The sequence below is a fragment of the Diaphorina citri genome, unplaced genomic scaffold (genome assembly GCF_000475195.1).
Source record: "Diaphorina citri unplaced genomic scaffold, Diaci psyllid genome assembly version 1.1 scaffold281, whole genome shotgun sequence".
Taxonomy (NCBI): domain Eukaryota; kingdom Metazoa; phylum Arthropoda; class Insecta; order Hemiptera; family Psyllidae; genus Diaphorina; species Diaphorina citri.
The window spans coordinates 1-20,496 of NW_007377717.1; the positions used below are offsets into that span (position 1 = coordinate 1).

General features: G+C 37.9%; 4 protein-coding genes across 5 annotated transcripts; 2 read left to right on the forward strand and 2 right to left on the reverse strand.

Moving 5' to 3' along the window:
• Window positions 1-57: 57 nt before the first annotated feature.
• On the reverse strand, window positions 58-1,557 carry LOC103507007 (protein transport protein Sec61 subunit beta-like; the record flags this gene model as incomplete). The annotated part of the gene is made up of 2 exons (XM_008471437.3): window positions 58-712; window positions 1,337-1,557. Coding segments are annotated over 2 exons (315 nt in total), but the record flags the coding sequence as incomplete, so codon positions are not given.
• A 2,115-nt stretch (window positions 1,558-3,672) lies between these two features.
• On the forward strand, window positions 3,673-6,779 carry LOC103507008 (zinc finger protein 628-like). Of its 2 annotated transcripts, none has more exons than XM_026821976.1 (4): window positions 3,673-4,151; window positions 4,518-4,686; window positions 5,188-5,391; window positions 6,172-6,779. In XM_026821976.1, the coding sequence occupies exons 1-4, from the start codon at window positions 4,006-4,008 to the stop codon at window positions 6,733-6,735; spliced, it is 1,083 nt and encodes a 360-aa protein (XP_026677777.1). In that variant the 5' UTR covers window positions 3,673-4,005; the 3' UTR covers window positions 6,736-6,779. The 2 variants fall into 2 exon arrangements, with proteins under 2 accessions (XP_026677777.1, XP_017298618.1); XM_017443129.2 differs by having other exon boundaries at window positions 3,674-4,151; window positions 5,188-5,304; window positions 6,172-6,777.
• Window positions 6,780-7,417: 638 nt separating this feature from the next.
• Window positions 7,418-8,486, forward strand: LOC103507009 (Krueppel-like factor 16). The gene is made up of 2 exons (XM_026821971.1): window positions 7,418-7,894; window positions 8,261-8,486. The coding sequence occupies exons 1-2, from the start codon at window positions 7,749-7,751 to the stop codon at window positions 8,484-8,486; spliced, it is 372 nt and encodes a 123-aa protein (XP_026677772.1). The 5' UTR covers window positions 7,418-7,748.
• Window positions 8,487-9,833: 1,347 nt separating this feature from the next.
• On the reverse strand, window positions 9,834-12,511 carry LOC103507004 (protein transport protein Sec61 subunit beta-like). The gene is made up of 3 exons (XM_008471434.3): window positions 12,335-12,511; window positions 11,128-11,324; window positions 9,834-10,503 (listed from the first exon to the last, which is right to left on the reverse strand). Exons 1-3 carry the CDS (start codon window positions 12,335-12,337, stop codon window positions 10,410-10,412), a joined length of 294 nt encoding a protein of 97 aa, XP_008469656.1. The 5' UTR covers window positions 12,338-12,511; the 3' UTR covers window positions 9,834-10,409.
• Window positions 12,512-20,496: the final 7,985 nt, after the last annotated feature.

Here is a 20,496-nt window from a genome sequence, read left to right on the forward strand (position 1 = left end):
ATCTGACAAATGGTAGAAAATTATAATTTAATAAAAAATAATAATAACACAGAGTTGTAAGGTGGAAAATAAATATTTTATTTTTGAGGAATTCCTATTGAAGAGTATATCTAGAGCAGAATCAAATACATATCATAAAGGATAATTTATAGGATGAATGTATGAACATTGGGTGAAAGGGTGTTGTAACTTGTAAATGAGGCAAAATGTTCTTGATTTCTCCAACAAGGAGTTTCAAAGAAACATTCATTTGTTCAATACCATAATTGGAATTTCCATCTTTCAGTTTCTAAGAGGTTTGAGACAGTTGACCAAATCCAAACTCAATAAAAGCTGTATTTTATTAGAGTACTGAAATACATTAAGATACAAAATCCTGAGATTGATGAAATCAAAATCACATTTTGTATTGCACCTCCATCTCATCTCAGTACAGTATTGCACCTCCATCTCATCTCAGTACACTAATAAAATACAGCTAATGAAATAATGGCTATAGATTTTTCTTCAAGATAAGCTTACAATCTAAAAAACAAACAGAACAAAAGTATTTACACAGTAAATGAAGTGAATATAAATAGAAAATTTGTTGGAATGTACACAATGCAGCTGCCGGGCTTATGATGAGGATCGGGTGTACTTGCCCCAGATGTGCAGCATGAATACTGATGCAATGAAGAGGAGAGACATTACAAGCACAGGCACTGGTCCACTGAAACAAAACAGAACAAATTAATTGATATCCAAGAAAATATTTTTTACTCATGGGTAAATACAACCAGTGTTTTGAGTTTCACGAATAACCTAAGTTCTTCTCTATTAATATGTATGTATTATTTATTCCATCCAAAGCAAGATTCTCATGTAAAAACCTTGTTATACAATTAATGATCAGGGTTTATATACTTTTCCCGGAATGAAATTCCATGACTTTTCCAGAAAATTTCCATGAATTTTCCAGAAAACTAGGGGGTGGAGGTACTTAAAACTTAAAAATCAGTAAGATTACCCCTTCATTTTAATAAAATATGCAATGTGCAGAATATTGATGAATATGAGTGGGAATGCACCACAGGCTATTTTTTGGAAATACCTACTTGATATTTAATTTGAATATTTTTAATTTTTGACCGGGTGGCAAATTCCATGACTTTTCCATGTTTTCTTTAAATTTTCATGATTTTTCGTCCAATTTTCAGATTCCATGACTTTTCCAGGTTGCATATAAACCCTGAATGATATACACACAATGTTATAGTCCCTCTACTCTCAGTAAACCTGGTTAAATTTAATCAGACATATCAATAAACAAAGGAAGCTCAATATTGCAACTTACACTTTGATGCCGGGAGAATCGTCAGTGTAATATCTCCACATGCCACCACTACCAGCACCTGTTCTGTTGCTGCGGGCAGCTGTTGTGGTTGTGGGCTTCCTCTGTCGAACGGTGCTTCCTGTGGGTCTTCCACCTGGACCTCCAGCCTTGGGCGATCGGGTACCGGAACCTACCGAGGTTGAACTAGCAGGGGCAGGCTGAAATGAAAAAGATTCGGATGTTTAAAAAAATGACCACTTCTAAATAAAACATGCAAAATTCGTTAAGTGATGTTCAAGAACGTTGTATTGTCATAGGCGGTTCTTGCCTAAATTTTTGGGGGGGCTTGATTTTGAAGATACACCTTCAAAATTTTGATTTAGCTTTATGTAAAAAATCTGGTGTGAACATCACATGACTTTCCTTATCCCATTGAATGATGCTTATTTGAGTATTATTTTATCCCAACTTTTACCATATCTCTAACCGTTAGTCGGTATAGCTGAAAACCGCCAGAAAACGGTCGAAATCCGTCCAAAAGTGGTCAAAATACCGCCAAGCGCAGCACCTATCTTAACTAAACGTTTTCTGTTGCATCCTTGTCACATTTGTGAACTACATACCAAATTTCAAGTCTCTAGCTCATACCGTTCCCGAGATATTGTTAAACTAGACCGAAAACCGCCAAAAAGCGGTAAAATGCCAACCAATGCACCGATCTTAACCAAAAGTTTTGTGTCGCATCCTTGTCACATTTGACAGCTACATACCAAATTTCAAGTCGCTAGCTCTTACCGTTCTCAAGATATTACAGATAGACAGACACACAGATACACACACGGACCAATGGCTGAAACTTTGGATTTAGGCTCTAGGGACCTCATTTTACATTACTTACCTTCCTATAGGATAAGGAAAGTAAAAAATGGTGTTTTGGATTATTATTCTGAAATCCAATTTTATCTAGTGTAAGAGGCCCTGATAACTTTGGGGGGGCTTAAGCCCCCCAAGCCCCCCCCTATCGCCGCCTATGTGCTCTTCTTGGTATTAGTTAGTGATATCAAAATATTAGATAATTTTATGGACCATTCAGAATCTTGCACAACCTGTTTCTATTAATGTGAGTAATTGCTTTTGATAGGGATGTAATTTGAACATAAAGAATACACGCATCGAGAATTTGATATTAAACAGGTAGTGTTTTTTTTTTTCGATTTGCAATCAGGATTGAAATTTACGCTCAAACTTGTCGGGCAATAACTTTGAAAAATTGAAAGCTAATTTGATCTGCTAAGAGTGCTAAGTACCTGACTAGTAGTGTAGTGACTACTCGTTAGGTTTTTGAAAAACAGTCATGATTTTGGCTTGTCTCTTCCGCTAGGCAAAATATTCATTCCTATACCGAGGAAAAACGAGGAAGAAAATAAAATAATAAGAAATCTCTTTGAAAATCTCATTAATCGCCAGCGTACTCGTACAATAGGTACCTCGCATAGGTAGGTACCTCAAAAAATTATAAAACTTAAAATATAATACCTATGTTGGTACTAGTCCCCATAATTTCATGAACACCTGCCATCTCTTTACCTTTTCTTTTTTGGAAAGTTTCTTTGATTCTTCATCTTTTATCCAATAAAATTATTAAAGAAATTAATCTTCTCATTTCTTCCTCGAAAAGGAAATTATTTCCTATCTTCCTAACCAATTATCTTGCTCATATTGTTTTCGGAAAAGTTTTGACTCTTGTTAGTTTATCATTTCTCTAACTTAATCTAATAATGTCGGCTCCTAATGTAACTAAGATCCTACTCCTATTATGGGATTCATACTTCTTGTTTAATGAGAAACTGTGCGGTAGATGATCTGACAATACTGCACAATAGTATGCTGCACAGCACAGAATCAACAGAATGTTGCAGAGTCAAAACAGACATTGAGAGACGAAACAATTGTATTGGTCGGTTTAAATAATTATAGCCGTCTAAAATTTCAAAAAATTGAGAGCTCGATCGCGGAAAATGTCTAATTAAACTCTAAATGAGAAATGTACAAAACAATGTGGACAAGGAGAATAAATTAAGAAGGTCATTAACAAACAGAAGTCAGGATTTGTTGACATACTTAGACCACATACTCAGAGAGCATTTGAGAAATAAAAGTCGCCTTGAAAAAATACAAGTCACAGATATACGCTTATTTGAAACTATTGTTGTCTCTATGAATCAAAAACAGGAAGTACACACTGTTTTGAAGGACATTTAAGTTCCTCCGAGCGTCCGAAGGGAAATATCGTACATGTATGGTAATTTTACCACATACTGCGCACACATCTGGCAACCCTGTTTTGAGTGAGCAAAGCAAAAAATTTAAATGGAGAGATTGGAGAGAAAAAAGAACCCACCTACAACAGCTACAACTTCAGGATTTAAGTTAATATTAATCTAATTGCTATTATAATAAATTTACAACATAACTAATTTTATAACTGTTATCGTGTTATCTTGGTGTTCCAAAAATCATAGTGTCGTTCCTTTCCTCAGGGAAAACAACTAGGAAGCTGTAATAATTTCAAAAACATGAAGAAACTTCCAAAGGTCCAGAGATAAATGTTCTTTCTGCCTGCCCACTGACAAGAGGTTCAGAGAGCTGGTAAAGACATTGCATGTGAAGACCAATCCCCTCATATCACCATGATGCACTCAGTGTTCAGCGATCTCAAAGAGAACGATGAGATCTTGGACGAGTACAAAGATTTGTTGGTATCGGTTTGTACTCCAACAATGTCTGCTGGGAGGACCCCATGCTCATGCCTGTTCTGTGCTCAAGGAGGAGTTAGGTAACTTGAATATCCTGTTTTTGCCTGAGAAAATGAGGGGTTACTTGGCTGTGCCCAAGCCTTATACTCTTATGGTTTTACAGTCTGAAATAAGTATGCCCCACCCATTTATGTACATGGTGTAACAACTACAACTTTGCAATTTAAGTCTGAGGGTAAATGAAAATTATTAATTTATTACAAATGACTTGACTTTACATGGTACTTGTGTCTCAAGTGACTTTGGAATAGTGCTCAGATAGGTGTGCATTTTTGATGGTACTGATTCTGGGTATATTACTATAACAGGCCAAGTTTCAGTAAGCACATCCATACATCTTTACATTGAACAATTCAGGAGATTATTTTTTTCTATTAATATTACAGGAGTGATGATGGAGTCAAGTTGCATTGTTGTCCGTATGAAAACTGTGGTAAAACATATAGGAAGACATCTCACTTGAAAGTTCACTTGAGGTCACATTCCGGAGAGAAACCATTCAAATGTCAATGGGGAGCTTGTGAACGAGAATTCTCACGCTCTGATGAACTGAAAGTGAGTGGACTTGATTTCTTAAATAGTGATCTAAATATTGAAGTGTATCTATTTGTGGTGCTGCTGAGAGCCTCTTTGCAGTATTTGTGGATGTAAGCAAAATTTAATGCCTCCTTTTGCTTATATCTGTTCCATTTTACACTTTGGTAATACCACCACCAGAGGTTATACTTACATGTATTACAACTCTCAATTTGATTTCTTACAGCGGCACATGCGGACACACACAGATGACAAAAGATTTCTATGTGCACACTGTGACAAGAGGTTTATGCATATCTCTAGTAGCGCGGTCAAACTTTCTTGACTTGGCGGGGCGGAGCGCTACCGCGCTCCTTAATGTATCTATTTGTGGTGCTGCTGAGAGCCTCTTTGCAGTATTTGTGGATGTAAGCAAAATTGAATGCCTCCTTTTGCTTATTTCCGTTCCATTTTACACCTTGGTAATACCACCACCAGAGGTTATACATGTATTACAATTCTCAATTTGATTTCTTACAGCGGCACATGCGGACACACACAGATGACAAAAGATTTCTATGTGCACACTGTGACAAGAGGTTTATGCGGAGTGATCACTTGCACAAACATCAGAAAATCCACACAAGGGATACAAAGGTAATGCTCTGTCCATACTGTCCAAGAAGATTTCGAAGACCTGAATATTTAGAAGGACACAAAGTCACACACACTGAGGAAGAAAAGGTAAGGAGCATTGGCAGTCTGGTACTGAACTTTAATAGCCTAGTGCCAAAATTGGCTCTTGCAATCCTTTCCCCTCAACATCAGATAGGCTATGTGTCTTTTTTGTCTCAAGGCCTTACTTACTTAGAGGATTTCAGAGCATCTGGACACGTGCAATGAAGCTCCATCCCATTTGTGAAGCCTGGAGTTCACTGACTCATCAAATTCCACAAACAACTGATCTTTCTTGACATTATCTGATCTTCAGATCAACTATGAATTTATTTCAGAAAGACCAATTCCCAAAGTTCCAGAAAGGTTTGAATTTTCAATAACCTGTTACCTGTTACACTTATCATGTTTAATTTTTTCAGAATGCGGCTGGTAAACCTCCCCAGCAAGTGAAACCACAACAGACTAAACCTCCCCCACCTTCACCTTCTTCTAAAGAGACTAAACCTCCTCCTCCTTCCTCCAAAACCCTTCACACGATCCATTTTTTGTCCCCTCCCCCTTTGAATCCTATGCAAGTCTTTTCAAGATTTTATTTTTATCTGCCCCTGTGTGTGGAACTTTTTATGGAAGTCTACAATCATTTTATTTCTTTGGGTAGGTATTCAATTTTTCTAGTTAGGTAATTAAAATTTCAGAACTGTTCCATAAAAATTTGCGTACCGATTTACTGAAATTTTTTGTTACGCTATGAATTTATTTCAGAAAGACCAATTCCCAAAGTTCCAGAAAGGTTTGAATTTTCAATAACCTGTTACCTGTTACACTTATCATGTTTAATTGTTTCAGAATGCAGCTGGTAAACCTTCCCAGCAAGTGAAACCACAACAGACTAAACCTCCCCCACCTTCACCTTCTTCTAAAGAGACTAAACCTCCTCCTCCTTCCTCCAAAACAACTAAATCCCTCCCACCTTCCTCTAAAACAAATACTTCTCTTCTACCTTCCTCGAAAAAGAATAAATCTTCCCCTCCCTCTAAAAACTCTACATCTCCTCCTCCTAAAAAGACTAAACCATTGGCTCCCCAGCCTCTAATGGTAGCAGAAGAAATAAAAGAAGAACCACCCTCACCCCCTCCGGAAGATTACGAGGAGAGTAAGGAAAAGTTTCTTCTCTCACACTCCCTGGTGCCTGTGGCCAAACTGAGGCTCAGACAAATTGATGACTTGATGGAGAAGGTAAGACCTTGTTATTCAAATAATATTTCCAAGTGTAATAGCATGTATAATGCATCAGTTCCTGAGGGATCACTGGAAATGAGTAATGTTGTATCAGGTTGGCATTTGGATGCCTGTCACATGAAACAGCTGCTTATCCACTATCCATATAAAATAAAAAAGAAATATTTCTAAATAAAGATAAGACCATTGTGATGTTGAGTATAAGTCCAATGTTAAGAAGATTCAGAGAAATACCACAAGAGGGAAGATACTTGCTTTAGGAGTGTTCCTTGACAAGTTTTTAAAATAGTAAAGTTAAAAAAGTCACATATTTTATTGATTAGCACTTAAGAAACGAACTTTAGAATCTTATTTCCACGATCCACGATACTTCGAACAACTCTGACGAGCACAGCGGCCATCTTTTCAGTGTTTACAGGTGTATTACCGTACATTACCGTACGAGGGAAGAAAATCCGTACGGAAATCTTACCTTATCGCCATGTTGACCAACACAAAGATGAAAAAAAAAACATTTTTCTTATTCGCCAACATAAAAAAAACGAACTACTTGAAATTAAAGAAGCTTTCACAAATGAGCAGTGACCAGTGTTAGGTTAGGTAAACAGGGGGTTAATCCAAAGCCTGATTATTTTTAATTTTTATTTTGACCTCTCATCCTCATCAACGAAAATAGAGATAAGGTAAGAAGATCATTTTTTGTGAAGTGCAAATTTATAAAAAAGCCCCCTGACAAGCCATTACTCACTTTTTCCCTCGTACGGTAAATCACTGGGGGAAATATCGTACATGTATGGTAATTTTACCACATACTGCGCACACATCTGGCAACCCTGTTTTGAGTGAGCAAAGCAAAAAATTTAAATGGAGAGATTGGAGAGAAAAAAGAACCCACCTACAACAGCTACAACTTCAGGATTTAAGTTAATATTAATCTAATTGCTATTATAATAAATTTACAACATAACTAATTTTATAACTGTTATCGTGTTATCTTGGTGTTCCAAAAATCATAGTGTCGTTCCTTTCCTCAGGGAAAACAACTAGGAAGCTGTAATAATTTCAAAAACATGAAGAAACTTCCAAAGGTCCAGAGATAAATGTTCTTTCTGCCTGCCCACTGACAAGAGGTTCAGAGAGCTGGTAAAGACATTGCATGTGAAGACCAATCCCCTCATATCACCATGATGCACTCAGTGTTCAGCGATCTCAAAGAGAACGATGAGATCTTGGACGAGTACAAAGATTTGTTGGTATCGGTTTGTACTCCAACAATGTCTGCTGGGAGGACCCCATGCTCATGCCTGTTCTGTGCTCAAGGAGGAGTTAGGTAACTTGAATATCCTGTTTTTGCCTGAGAAAATGAGGGGTTACTTGGCTGTGCCCAAGCCTTATACTCTTATGGTTTTACAGTCTGAAATAAGTATGCCCCACCCATTTATGTACATGGTGTAACAACTACAACTTTGCAATTTAAGTCTGAGGGTAAATGAAAATTATTAATTTATTACAAATGACTTGACTTTACATGGTACTTGTGTCTCAAGTGACTTTGGAATAGTGCTCAGATAGGTGTGCATTTTTGATGGTACTGATTCTGGGTATATTACTATAACAGGCCAAGTTTCAGTAAGCACATCCATACATCTTTACATTGAACAATTCAGGAGATTATTTTTTTCTATTAATATTACAGGAGTGATGATGGAGTCAAGTTGCATTGTTGTCCGTATGAAAACTGTGGTAAAACATATAGGAAGACATCTCACTTGAAAGTTCACTTGAGGTCACATTCCGGAGAGAAACCATTCAAATGTCAATGGGGAGCTTGTGAACGAGAATTCTCACGCTCTGATGAACTGAAAGTGAGTGGACTTGATTTCTTAAATAGTGATCTAAATATTGAAGTGTATCTATGTTAATCCCGCTTCGCTTGTTTGTGCGCAAGCGTTTCTGCACATTTTGACGTGAAATCTGACATCACATCTCTGAACTTTTTCATTAGAACGGCAATTAAAATTTGAATTTTCGACCTTTTAAAGTTACTTTTTCGGAGTTTTGACATCAGATTTGGATTGTAAATCGTGAACTTTGACGTCACGGCATACGATCCCGTAGCCGATGACGTCATAATTCATAAATCCCGCTTCGCTTGTTTGTGCGCAAGCGTTTCTGCACATTTTGACGTGAAATCTGACGTCACAACTCTGAACTTTTTCATTAGAACGGCAATTATAAATTGAATTTTCGACCTTTTAAAGTTACTTTTTTGGAGTTTTGACATCAGATTTGGATTTTTCACTACTTTTTACGTAGGAATCAACGCTTTATTAATAATTTTTACCCATTTGCAACTGCTCCATTGTCCAAAGGTTACAGGCAATTTGACATGCCTGCTATAGGGTCACTGATGCTATGTAGGCTCTTCTCATTGTTATTGTTTTTATTGTGTATCCACCAGTATGATGGAAATAGTATGATCTCGTGTTGTGTTTTTGATAAATTTAATGAGAAATGTCTGGAACTTCCAGGTTGTTACCTATGTTTAAATTTTTCAATCAAGATCTCGTAACTGATTTGTAGGTCACAATTTTCATTCAGTATTTCACAAATCAGGTTCAAGACTAAAGCTTTAATCTTGTGAAAGATAAGTGCAGTTTTTTTCAGAGCATCTGGACACGTCCAATGAAGCTCCATCCCATTTGTGAAGCCTGGAGTTCAGATCAACTATGGGTAGTTGTGCATAAGGCGCGTCAATGGGACATTACAAAAATCCTTTTATAAGAGGGAAGATACTTGCTTAAGGAGTGTTCCTAGAGAAATGTCTGGAACTTCCAGGTTGTTACCTATATTTAAATTTTTCAATCAAGATCTCGTATCTGATTTGTAGGTCACAATTTTCATTCAGTATTTCACAAATCAGGTTCAAGACTAAAGCTTTAATCTTGTGAAAGATAAGTGCAGTTTCAGGATTTACTATTTTATTAGTTGAAACTCCATGTTAAAATATGTCTATTTAGGATTTTAAGTGCATTTTATATTTATCTCGGTATGTAATATTAATTTTAATTAATTATATTTAATATATTATTTATTGATTCCTGAAAAAGACTCTGGATTTTTCTCTTTGTCATTTTCATTGGAGCCTTGTTTTGTCACCTTTTCATACACATATCACATGCCTATTGGCCCAGAAAATGAGAACTACACGTACTCATATCTGATAAATGGTAGAAAATTATAATTTAAAAAATAATAACACAGAGTTGTAAGGTGGAAAATAAATATTTTATTTTTGAGGAATTCCTATTGAAGAGTATATCTAGAGATTCTAGAGCAGAATCAAATACATATCATAAAGGATAACTTATAGGATGAATGTATGAACATTAGGTGAAAGGGAAATATGGAATGAGTCCAGAAGTCCTCAAATTAAGGGTGTTGTAACTTGTAAATGAGGCAAAATGTTCTTGATTTCTCCAACAAGGAGTTTCAAAGAAACATTCATTTGTTCAATACCATAATTGAAATTTCCATCTTTCAGCTTCTGAGAGGTTTGAGACAGTTGACCAAATCCAAACTCAATAAAAGCTGTATTTTATTAAAGTACCTACTGTAATGCATAAAGATACAATATCCTGAGATTGATGAAATCACATTTTGTATTGCACCTCCATCTCATCTCAGTACACTAATAAAATACAGCTAATGAAATAATGGCTATAGATTTTTCTTAAAGATAAGCTTACAATCTAAAAAACAAACAGAACAAAAGTATTTACACAGTAAATGAGGTGAATATAAATAGAAAATTTGTTGGAATGTATACAATGCAGCTACCGCGCTTATGATGAGGATCGGGTGTACTTGCCCCAGATGTGCAGCATGAATACTGATGCAATGAAGAGGAGAGACATTACAAGCACAGGCACTGGTCCACTGAAACAAAACAGAACAAATTAATTGATATCCAAGAAAATATTTTTTACTCATGGGTAAATACAACCAGTGTTTTGAGTTTCACGAATAACCTAAGTTCTTCTCTATTAATATGTATGTATTATTTATTCCATCCAAAGCAAGATTCTCATGTAAAAACCTTGTTATACAATTAATGATCAGGGTTTATATACTTTTCCCGGAATGAAATTCCATGACTTTTCCAGAAAATTTCCATGAATTTTCCAGAAAACTAGGGGGTGGAGGTACTTAAAACTTAAAAATCAGTAAGATTACCCCTTCATTTTAATAAAATATGCAATGTGCAGAATATTGATGAATATGAGTGGGAATGCACCACAGGCTATTTTTTGGAAATACCTACTTGATATTTAATTTGAATATTTTTAATTTTTGACCGGGTGGCAAATTCCATGACTTTTCCATGTTTTCTTTAAATTTTCATGATTTTTCGTCCAATTTTCAGATTCCATGACTTTTCCAGGTTGCATATAAACCCTGAATGATATACACACAATGTTATAGTCCCTCTACTCTCAGTAAACCTGGTTAAATTTAATCAGACATATCAATAAACAAAGGAAGCTCAATATTGCAACTTACACTTTGATGCCGGGAGAATCGTCAGTGTAATATCTCCACATGCCACCACTACCAGCACCTGTTCTGTTGCTGCGGGCAGCTGTTGTGGTTGTGGGCTTCCTCTGTCGAACGGTGCTTCCTGTGGGTCTTCCACCTGGACCTCCAGCCTTGGGCGATCGGGTACCGGAACCTACCGAGGTTGAACTAGCAGGGGCAGGCTGAAATGAAAAAGATTCGGATGTTTAAAAAAATGACCACTTCTAAATAAAACATGCAAAATTCGTTAAGTGATGTTCAAGAACGTTGTATTGTCATAGGCGGTTCTTGCCTAAATTTTTGGGGGGGCTTGATTTTGAAGATACACCTTCAAAATTTTGATTTAGCTTTATGTAAAAAATCTGGTGTGAACATCACATGACTTTCCTTATCCCATTGAATGATGCTTATTTGAGTATTATTTTATCCCAACTTTTACCATATCTCTAACCGTTAGTCGGTATAGCTGAAAACCGCCAGAAAACGGTCGAAATCCGTCCAAAAGTGGTCAAAATACCGCCAAGCGCAGCACCTATCTTAACTAAACGTTTTCTGTTGCATCCTTGTCACATTTGTGAACTACATACCAAATTTCAAGTCTCTAGCTCATACCGTTCCCGAGATATTGTTAAACTAGACCGAAAACCGCCAAAAAGCGGTAAAATGCCAACCAATGCACCGATCTTAACCAAAAGTTTTGTGTCGCATCCTTGTCACATTTGACAGCTACATACCAAATTTCAAGTCGCTAGCTCTTACCGTTCTCAAGATATTACAGATAGACAGACACACAGATACACACACGGACCAATGGCTGAAACTTTGGATTTAGGCTCTAGGGACCTCATTTTACATTACTTACCTTCCTATAGGATAAGGAAAGTAAAAAATGGTGTTTTGGATTATTATTCTGAAATCCAATTTTATCTAGTGTAAGAGGCCCTGATAACTTTGGGGGGGCTTAAGCCCCCCAAGCCCCCCCCTATCGCCGCCTATGTGCTCTTCTTGGTATTAGTTAGTGATATCAAAATATTAGATAATTTTATGGACCATTCAGAATCTTGCACAACCTGTTTCTATTAATGTGAGTAATTGCTTTTGATAGGGATGTAATTTGAACATAAAGAATACACGCATCGAGAAGCAATGATAAGGACACTTCGATCGCAGGGTTTAGGTAGGTTTTACTTACCATGTTGATTAATGTGTAAAAGCAGGGGAATAATTCAAGTTAAAATAATAACGTAGGTATTTTATTACAATCTTCTTTGATAAATAAGCTATAACTGTAAGTGAAATTGTGAGTTCTGACGAAAAATGAACGACGAACGGGAGATTTGCAGATTCCACAAAACTCCACGAAACACTTTTTGTTTACAAAACAAATGAAATGTCAACAAACGTGGAAGTTTAGGATTGCTTCACACGATCCATTTTTTGTCCCCTCCCCCTTTGAATCCTATGCAAGTCTTTTCAAGATTTTTTTTTATTTTTATCTGCCCCTGTGTGTGGAACTTTTTATGGAAGTCTACAATCATTTTATTTCTTTGGGTATTCAATTTTTCTAGTTAGGTAATTAAAATTTCAGAACTGTTCCATAAAAATTTGCGTACCGATTTACTGAAATTTTTTGTTACGTGTATTATTTATTCCATCCAAAGCAAGATTCTCATGTAAAAACCTTGTTATACAATTAATGATCAGGGTTTATATACTTTTCCCGGAACCTGTGTATTATTTATTCCATCCAAAGCAAGATTCTCATGTAAAAACCTTGTTATACAATTAATGATCAGGGTTTATATACTTTTCCCGGAATGAAATTCCATGACTTTTCCAGAAAATTTCCATGAATTTTCCAGAAAACTAGGGGGTGGAGGTACTTAAAACTTAAAAATCAGTAAGATTACCCCTTCATTTTAATAAAATATGCAATGTGCAGAATATTGATGAATATGAGTGGGAATGCACCACAGGCTATTTTTTGGAAATACCTACTTGATATTTAATTTGAATATTTTTAATTTTTGACCGGGTGGCAAATTCCATGACTTTTCCATGTTTTCTTTAAATTTTCATGATTTTTCGTCCAATTTTCAGATTCCATGACTTTTCCAGGTTGCATATAAACCCTGAATGATATACACACAATGTTATAGTCCCTCTACTCTCAGTAAACCTGGTTAAATTTAATCAGACATATCAATAAACAAAGGAAGCTCAATATTGCAACTTACACTTTGATGCCGGGAGAATCGTCAGTGTAATATCTCCACATGCCACCACTACCAGCACCTGTTCTGTTGCTGCGGGCAGCTGTTGTGGTTGTGGGCTTCCTCTGTCGAACGGTGCTTCCTGTGGGTCTTCCACCTGGACCTCCAGCCTTGGGCGATCGGGTACCGGAACCTACCGAGGTTGAACTAGCAGGGGCAGGCTGAAATGAAAAAGATTCGGATGTTTAAAAAAATGACCACTTCTAAATAAAACATGCAAAATTCGTTAAGTGATGTTCAAGAACGTTGTATTGTCATAGGCGGTTCTTGCCTAAATTTTTGGGGGGGCTTGATTTTGAAGATACACCTTCAAAATTTTGATTTAGCTTTATGTAAAAAATCTGGTGTGAACATCACATGACTTTCCTTATCCCATTGAATGATGCTTATTTGAGTATTATTTTATCCCAACTTTTACCATATCTCTAACCGTTAGTCGGTATAGCTGAAAACCGCCAGAAAACGGTCGAAATCCGTCCAAAAGTGGTCAAAATACCGCCAAGCGCAGCACCTATCTTAACTAAACGTTTTCTGTTGCATCCTTGTCACATTTGTGAACTACATACCAAATTTCAAGTCTCTAGCTCATACCGTTCCCGAGATATTGTTAAACTAGACCGAAAACCGCCAAAAAGCGGTAAAATGCCAACCAATGCACCGATCTTAACCAAAAGTTTTGTGTCGCATCCTTGTCACATTTGACAGCTACATACCAAATTTCAAGTCGCTAGCTCTTACCGTTCTCAAGATATTACAGATAGACAGACACACAGATACACACACGGACCAATGGCTGAAACTTTGGATTTAGGCTCTAGGGACCTCATTTTACATTACTTACCTTCCTATAGGATAAGGAAAGTAAAAAATGGTGTTTTGGATTATTATTCTGAAATCCAATTTTATCTAGTGTAAGAGGCCCTGATAACTTTGGGGGGGCTTAAGCCCCCCAAGCCCCCCCCTATCGCCGCCTATGTGCTCTTCTTGGTATTAGTTAGTGATATCAAAATATTAGATAATTTTATGGACCATTCAGAATCTTGCACAACCTGTTTCTATTAATGTGAGTAATTGCTTTTGATAGGGATGTAATTTGAACATAAAGAATACACGCATCGAGAATTTGATATTAAACAGGTAGTGTTTTTTTTTTTCGATTTGCAATCAGGATTGAAATTTACGCTCAAACTTGTCGGGCAATAACTTTGAAAAATTGAAAGCTAATTTGATCTGCTAAGAGTGCTAAGTACCTGACTAGTAGTGTAGTGACTACTCGTTAGGTTTTTGAAAAACAGTCATGATTTTGGCTTGTCTCTTCCGCTAGGCAAAATATTCATTCCTATACCGAGGAAAAACGAGGAAGAAAATAAAATAATAAGAAATCTCTTTGAAAATCTCATTAATCGCCAGCGTACTCGTACAATAGGTACCTCGCATAGGTAGGTACCTCAAAAAATTATAAAACTTAAAATATAATACCTATGTTGGTACTAGTCCCCATAATTTCATGAACACCTGCCATCTCTTTACCTTTTCTTTTTTGGAAAGTTTCTTTGATTCTTCATCTTTTATCCAATAAAATTATTAAAGAAATTAATCTTCTCATTTCTTCCTCGAAAAGGAAATTATTTCCTATCTTCCTAACCAATTATCTTGCTCATATTGTTTTCGGAAAAGTTTTGACTCTTGTTAGTTTATCATTTCTCTAACTTAATCTAATAATGTCGGCTCCTAATGTAACTAAGATCCTACTCCTATTATGGGATTCATACTTCTTGTTTAATGAGAAACTGTGCGGTAGATGATCTGACAATACTGCACAATAGTATGCTGCACAGCACAGAATCAACAGAATGTTGCAGAGTCAAAACAGACATTGAGAGACGAAACAATTGTATTGGTCGGTTTAAATAATTATAGCCGTCTAAAATTTCAAAAAATTGAGAGCTCGATCGCGGAAAATGTCTAATTAAACTCTAAATGAGAAATGTACAAAACAATGTGGACAAGGAGAATAAATTAAGAAGGTCATTAACAAACAGAAGTCAGGATTTGTTGACATACTTAGACCACATACTCAGAGAGCATTTGAGAAATAAAAGTCGCCTTGAAAAAATACAAGTCACAGATATACGCTTATTTGAAACTATTGTTGTCTCTATGAGTTGTAGTAATATGCGTCTTTTTATATTAACTATTTAATTACTGTTTAATTAAACCTTTTGTTCTCGTAGCTTGGATAGCTAAAATGATGAAGGTATTGTGATTAACTGTTTTACAGTTTACAGTGTTTGGTCCAAGGGAAATAGGAATGTCAGATTGATGGATTGGTAGGTAGGTACCTTTTAATGATATGTCCATTTACTGGGCATCAGTTTTCCAGTTATGCAGTTTCCTATTCTCCTGGTACACTAAGCAGTTCAATTTTGAATACTGCTGTACCTACCTACGCTACTCAGGCACCCGAATCATTCGATTCCTCTCTACTCAAGCTAACAATATTCTATTCTAATATAATCTATTCTATTCTATTATTCCAGGTCATTTCCTGGACAAGCTGTTTCCAGGGCTGGATGAGTTTCCGCCTACCTACGCCACTCAGGCACCCGAATCATTCGATTCCTCTCTACCCAAGCTAACATTTGAAGACATGGAAGTTCTCAAGCAATTCCTGCCCGAGCTCGGCCTCAGTATGTCTCTCCCTGAACCCACCTCCTTCTCACACTTGTTCTTTCTGAGGTGAGTGAAAGCACTTTAGTCCTCAATAGGCTCGCTATATTCCGTTATATTCCAAAATCAGACTAACCCTTTGGGATTAATGATAAAAAAAGTTAAACTTGAGAATTTTTTTTTAAAGAGGTTTGACAGAGGGAACTGTAACTGCTATGGTCTTATCGTCCCGAAATCGAAGAGAGAAGGAAGACAGGATCTGAACCCACCTCCTTCTCACACTTGTTCTTTCTGAGGTGAGTGAAAGCATTTTAGTCCTCAATAGGCTTGTTCTATTCCGTTATATTCCAAAATCGGACTAACCCTTTGGGATTTATGATAAAAAAAAGTTAAACTTGAGAAAAATGAGCAACTGCCTCGGTGGTGTAGTGGTCAAGGCGCTCGACTGGTAAACAGGAGGGCGTGGGTTCAATCCCAGCCGAGGTATGGAATACCTACCTCGGTGGTGTAGTGGTCAAGGCGCTCGCCTGGTAAACAGGAGGGCGTGGGTTCAATCCCAGCCGAGGTATGGAATACCTACCTCGGTGGTGTAGTGGTCAAGGCGCTACCTACAGAGTAAAGGGACTTTACAGTCCTATGCGAGCAGTATAAATAAGCACTATTATTATTATAACCTCCGTGGCCGAGTAGGTAGCACACTGGACTTGCGCGCCGGAGGTCCCGGGTTTGAATCGCAGTAGGGTCGAAGTTTTTTTTTTGACTCTGTGCTTGGAGTTCGGGGTGGACTCAGCCTCGTGAAGACAATTGAGTCGGTAGCTATTTTAAAGCAGCGACCAGTGTAAAAAGATTATTGAAGTAAGGAAATTGATTATAAAGAAGGCAGTGTAAAAGGATTATTGAAGTAAGGAAATTGATTACAAAGAAGGCACCTAGTAATGCTGTGATATCTACAAAAGTTGTGAAAAAGCTCTGCTTTACAACAAAAAAATTGAGAAGGAAAATGGTCATGTTAAAACTTGGAACTTTGGGATTAATGGTGAAACAGATAGACAAATTAATGAAAAATCTTTGAGTTGAAACTTGGAGCTTACTTCTTCTTCTTCTTTTTTTGAGCTTCCTTTTTTTTTCAATTTAATCAGAGTGTTTAACTTGTTAGCTTAGTGTAAATTGTACTCTCCATAATATGTCAAAATATATGAGACCTTGGTTAGACTGCGGGGGAAAAGCGACTTTTCAGTCCTATCCCAGCAGGATAAACAAGGTATATTCTATTCTAATATAGATGTAGATCTGTCCTAGGACAGGTTTCAACACGACGTTCTCCACTTTTCTCGATCTTGGGCGTCCTCCTACAACTTCATATTTTTTGATCCCCAATTTTTTCAGCTTCAATGAGGATCTGACTCGGATCTCAAAGCTCCCGGTTCTGCCCGCTCTACTGACCAGTGATGTTCTATTCTATTTTGTTTAATCACACCCCCTGTTATCCCCTCCAGGTCAGTACAAGATACCCTCACTCTTAATCAGACCAGTCTGACTCAGCACCAACATTCTGCATCAGTGGAGGACCGTATAGTTCAAGTAGTCACTGCTGCAGGACTAGCTAGCAACTTGGATACGACACTGCTTCGTGCCGCCGACTATTTGCCCAATGCTTTGTGCTCTGATAAAGGTGAGTTCGGGTTCGATTCCCCGCCCCGGAGCGAACTTTATTCCAAACGGATAAGGTTCGTTCTCGGAACGGCTGGCTTTCCCCTATCCTGTCTTCTTCCTCTCTTCGCAAATGAATAAAGACGTTTTGTAGGTCTGTCTAAATTGTTGTAATAGAGAGTACCAGATATGATGTATTACAAAGGGGGGGGTTCTCATTTAAGATTTTAAAGTTAACCCTCCTGGGACCGCCCCTGGAGGGGCCCTCCAAAATTTCGAGTACCTAGCAAAATTCTTTATCTTAAATCAAAGGCAGCATGTAAAATTTTAACTTCCCAGGGTGAACAGTAAAAAAGTTCAAAGGGTGGCCCGGGAACTTAATGAACACAGTGTAATAATAATAATAATAATAGTGCTTATTTATACTGCTCGCATAGGACTGTAAAGTCCCTTTACTCCAGCAGTAGGCTACTACTATTCTAAAGAAATAGCAAAGGTTGAGTGCGAAGAGCATCCGCTCGTAAAAATTTGGTAGCCAAAACCAAATGTCAGCTCAGAGCAATCACCCTAGTTAGGGATGATTCAGAGGCTGACGAAAAACACTGACCCCCCGAAAATGTTTTTTCTCTGTTACCACTGAGGCAAAGGCTAAACATTTTCTTTTTAATTTTTCTCTTGCAGACGAACCACGAGTTGATTGTGGCTCAACTTCGTGAGAACTTTGAGGTGGAGAAGGAGAAGCTACTGGCAGAAGAGAGACAGAAGTGGAGTGAGAAACTCGAAGCAGACCTGAAGCAATACAAAGTGAAAACCGACGCTGAGAAACAGGTGCGTACTACTAGGACTGAAATTCTCAAATTATATTGAGAATAAAATTCCATACCTCGGCTGGGATTGAACCCACGCCCTCCTGTTTACCAGTCGAAGGTGCGTACCACTCGGACTCGTGTGGTCTGTGTCGTAGCATGTCCATCGTGTAGCATACCCCTTATCAGACTGAAGTTTTTAAGCTTGATTTTTATTTTTTATTTATTTTTAAAATTTAATGTTTCTTAACATAACACAACTGATATACTCGTGTGTCGTAGAATGTTTAGCCCGTAGTATGGGATGATAAGAGAAATAATACTTCCCCTTTAGGTGCTTGGTTCACACGAAAACACCAGAAAGTAACCCTTTGACATATTTGCAATCGAAATACGAGTGGAAATTTTTGTCTTGCCTATGGAGAGCAAGCGTGTTACTATCAGACTATTAGGGCAGTTGTGCTATAATTCAATTCACCGTCTTGTTTTGTACAAAGCGTATGATATCTGAGATGAATGCGGTATCTCAATTACTTTTAGTCTTAAGAAACATACCATTTGTTATACACAAAATTTACCATTAGAAATTACATTTAATTCAATTCAATTCTTTCCCCCTGGTCAGGTTTGGTATAACGAGTCGATGCGGCAAACGCTGTCCGAGCATTCCGCACAGCTCGAAGCGTACCGCAAGCGCGAGGAAGCCCTCGTGTCCGAGGTTCAGAGATGAATAAAATTATTCTTATTCTCCAGGACTGAGCAGTCTCAGACTGGAGCTGGCTCAGTTGAAGCAGGACGTGGTGGGGAGTCAGACAGGTCTGATGGAGGACTTTGCCCACTCTATGTCTGAAGTGACACGGGTCCTGAAGGAACGAGAGAGAACCATACTGCATCTCACACAGATATTGGGTGAGTGGAATAGTGGAGCAAGTTCATTTAAAATTCTTTACCTAGGTAGGTACGTTTTTTTTTCAAGGCTTTATGGCAGGATTCTCACACAGTGAGCTCTTCCGCCCAATCAAAGATAGAATAGTAAAAGGGGATAGTAGAAGGAGAAGATGAAGAGATAGATGGAGAAAACCATTATAATCCAAAACATATAGAGAAGTCTATCAAGTTTCAAGTCAATCGGTAAAAGTTGCTCAAAAATTGATTGGACTGTTTGATCCGCGGGTCTATTTGGAGAGTAGTGCGCCTGCCTTGTAAGCGCTTGGTGGCGGGTTCGATTTTCCCCTGGGGCGAAATTTATTCCAAACAGATAAGGTTCGTTGATGTAAATTAAGTACGGAAAATTGGTCACAAATGTTGCTCATTAAAAGTTAAGTTGCCAGCCTAGTTAGAGTAGTTAGCTTGGTTGGTAGTGCGTCTGCCTTGTAAGCGCTAGGCCGCGGGTTCGATTCCCGCCCGGGGCGGATTTTATCCTGATGGGATAATGTTCGTTCTCGGAACGGCTGGCTTTCTCCTATCCTGTCTTCCTTCTCTCTTCGATTTCGGGACGACTGCGTCTGCCTTGTAAGCGCTAGGCCGCGGGTTCGATTCCCGCCCGGGGCGGATTTTATCCTGATGGGATAATGTTCGGGTGGCGCGTCTGCCTTGTAAGCGCTAGGCCGCGGGTTCGATTCCCGCCCGGGACGGATTTTATCCTGATGGGATAATGTTCGTTCTCGAAACGGCTGGCTTTCTCCTATCCTGTCTTCCTTCTCTCTTCGATTTCGGGACGATAAGACTATAGTAGTTACAGTTCCCTCTGTCAAACCTGGCTGGCTTTCTCCTATCCTGTCTTCCTTCTCTCTTCGATTTCGGGACGATAAGACCATAGCAGTTACAGTTCCCATCGTAGGCTTTCTCCTATCCTGTCTTCCTCCTCTCTTCGATTTCGGGACGATAAGACCATAGCAGTTACAGTTCCCTCTGTCAAACCTCTTAATTTTGTTACGCTTGGCAACGCTCAAGTT

What these genes read in the sequence shown, in the direction of transcription:
- LOC103507008 (XM_026821976.1), top strand. Translation starts at nt 4,006, where the DNA reads ATGATGCACTCAGTGTTCAGCGATCTCAAAGAGAACGATGAGATCTTG. An exon ending in TGTGCTCAAGGAGGAGTTAG is followed by an intron (nt 4,152 to 4,517) that starts GTAACTTGAATA and finishes TTAATATTACAG; the next exon opens with GAGTGATGATGGAGTCAAGT. An exon ending in CACGCTCTGATGAACTGAAA is followed by an intron (nt 4,687 to 5,187) that starts GTGAGTGGACTT and finishes GATTTCTTACAG; the next exon opens with CGGCACATGCGGACACACAC.
- LOC103507009 (XM_026821971.1), top strand. Translation starts at nt 7,749, where the DNA reads ATGATGCACTCAGTGTTCAGCGATCTCAAAGAGAACGATGAGATCTTG. An exon ending in TGTGCTCAAGGAGGAGTTAG is followed by an intron (nt 7,895 to 8,260) that starts GTAACTTGAATA and finishes TTAATATTACAG; the next exon opens with GAGTGATGATGGAGTCAAGT.
- LOC103507004 (XM_008471434.3), bottom strand. An exon ending in GATTCTCCCGGCATCAAAGT is followed by an intron (nt 10,504 to 11,127) that starts GTAAGTTGCAAT and finishes GTTTTGTTTCAG; the next exon opens with TGGACCAGTGCCTGTGCTTG.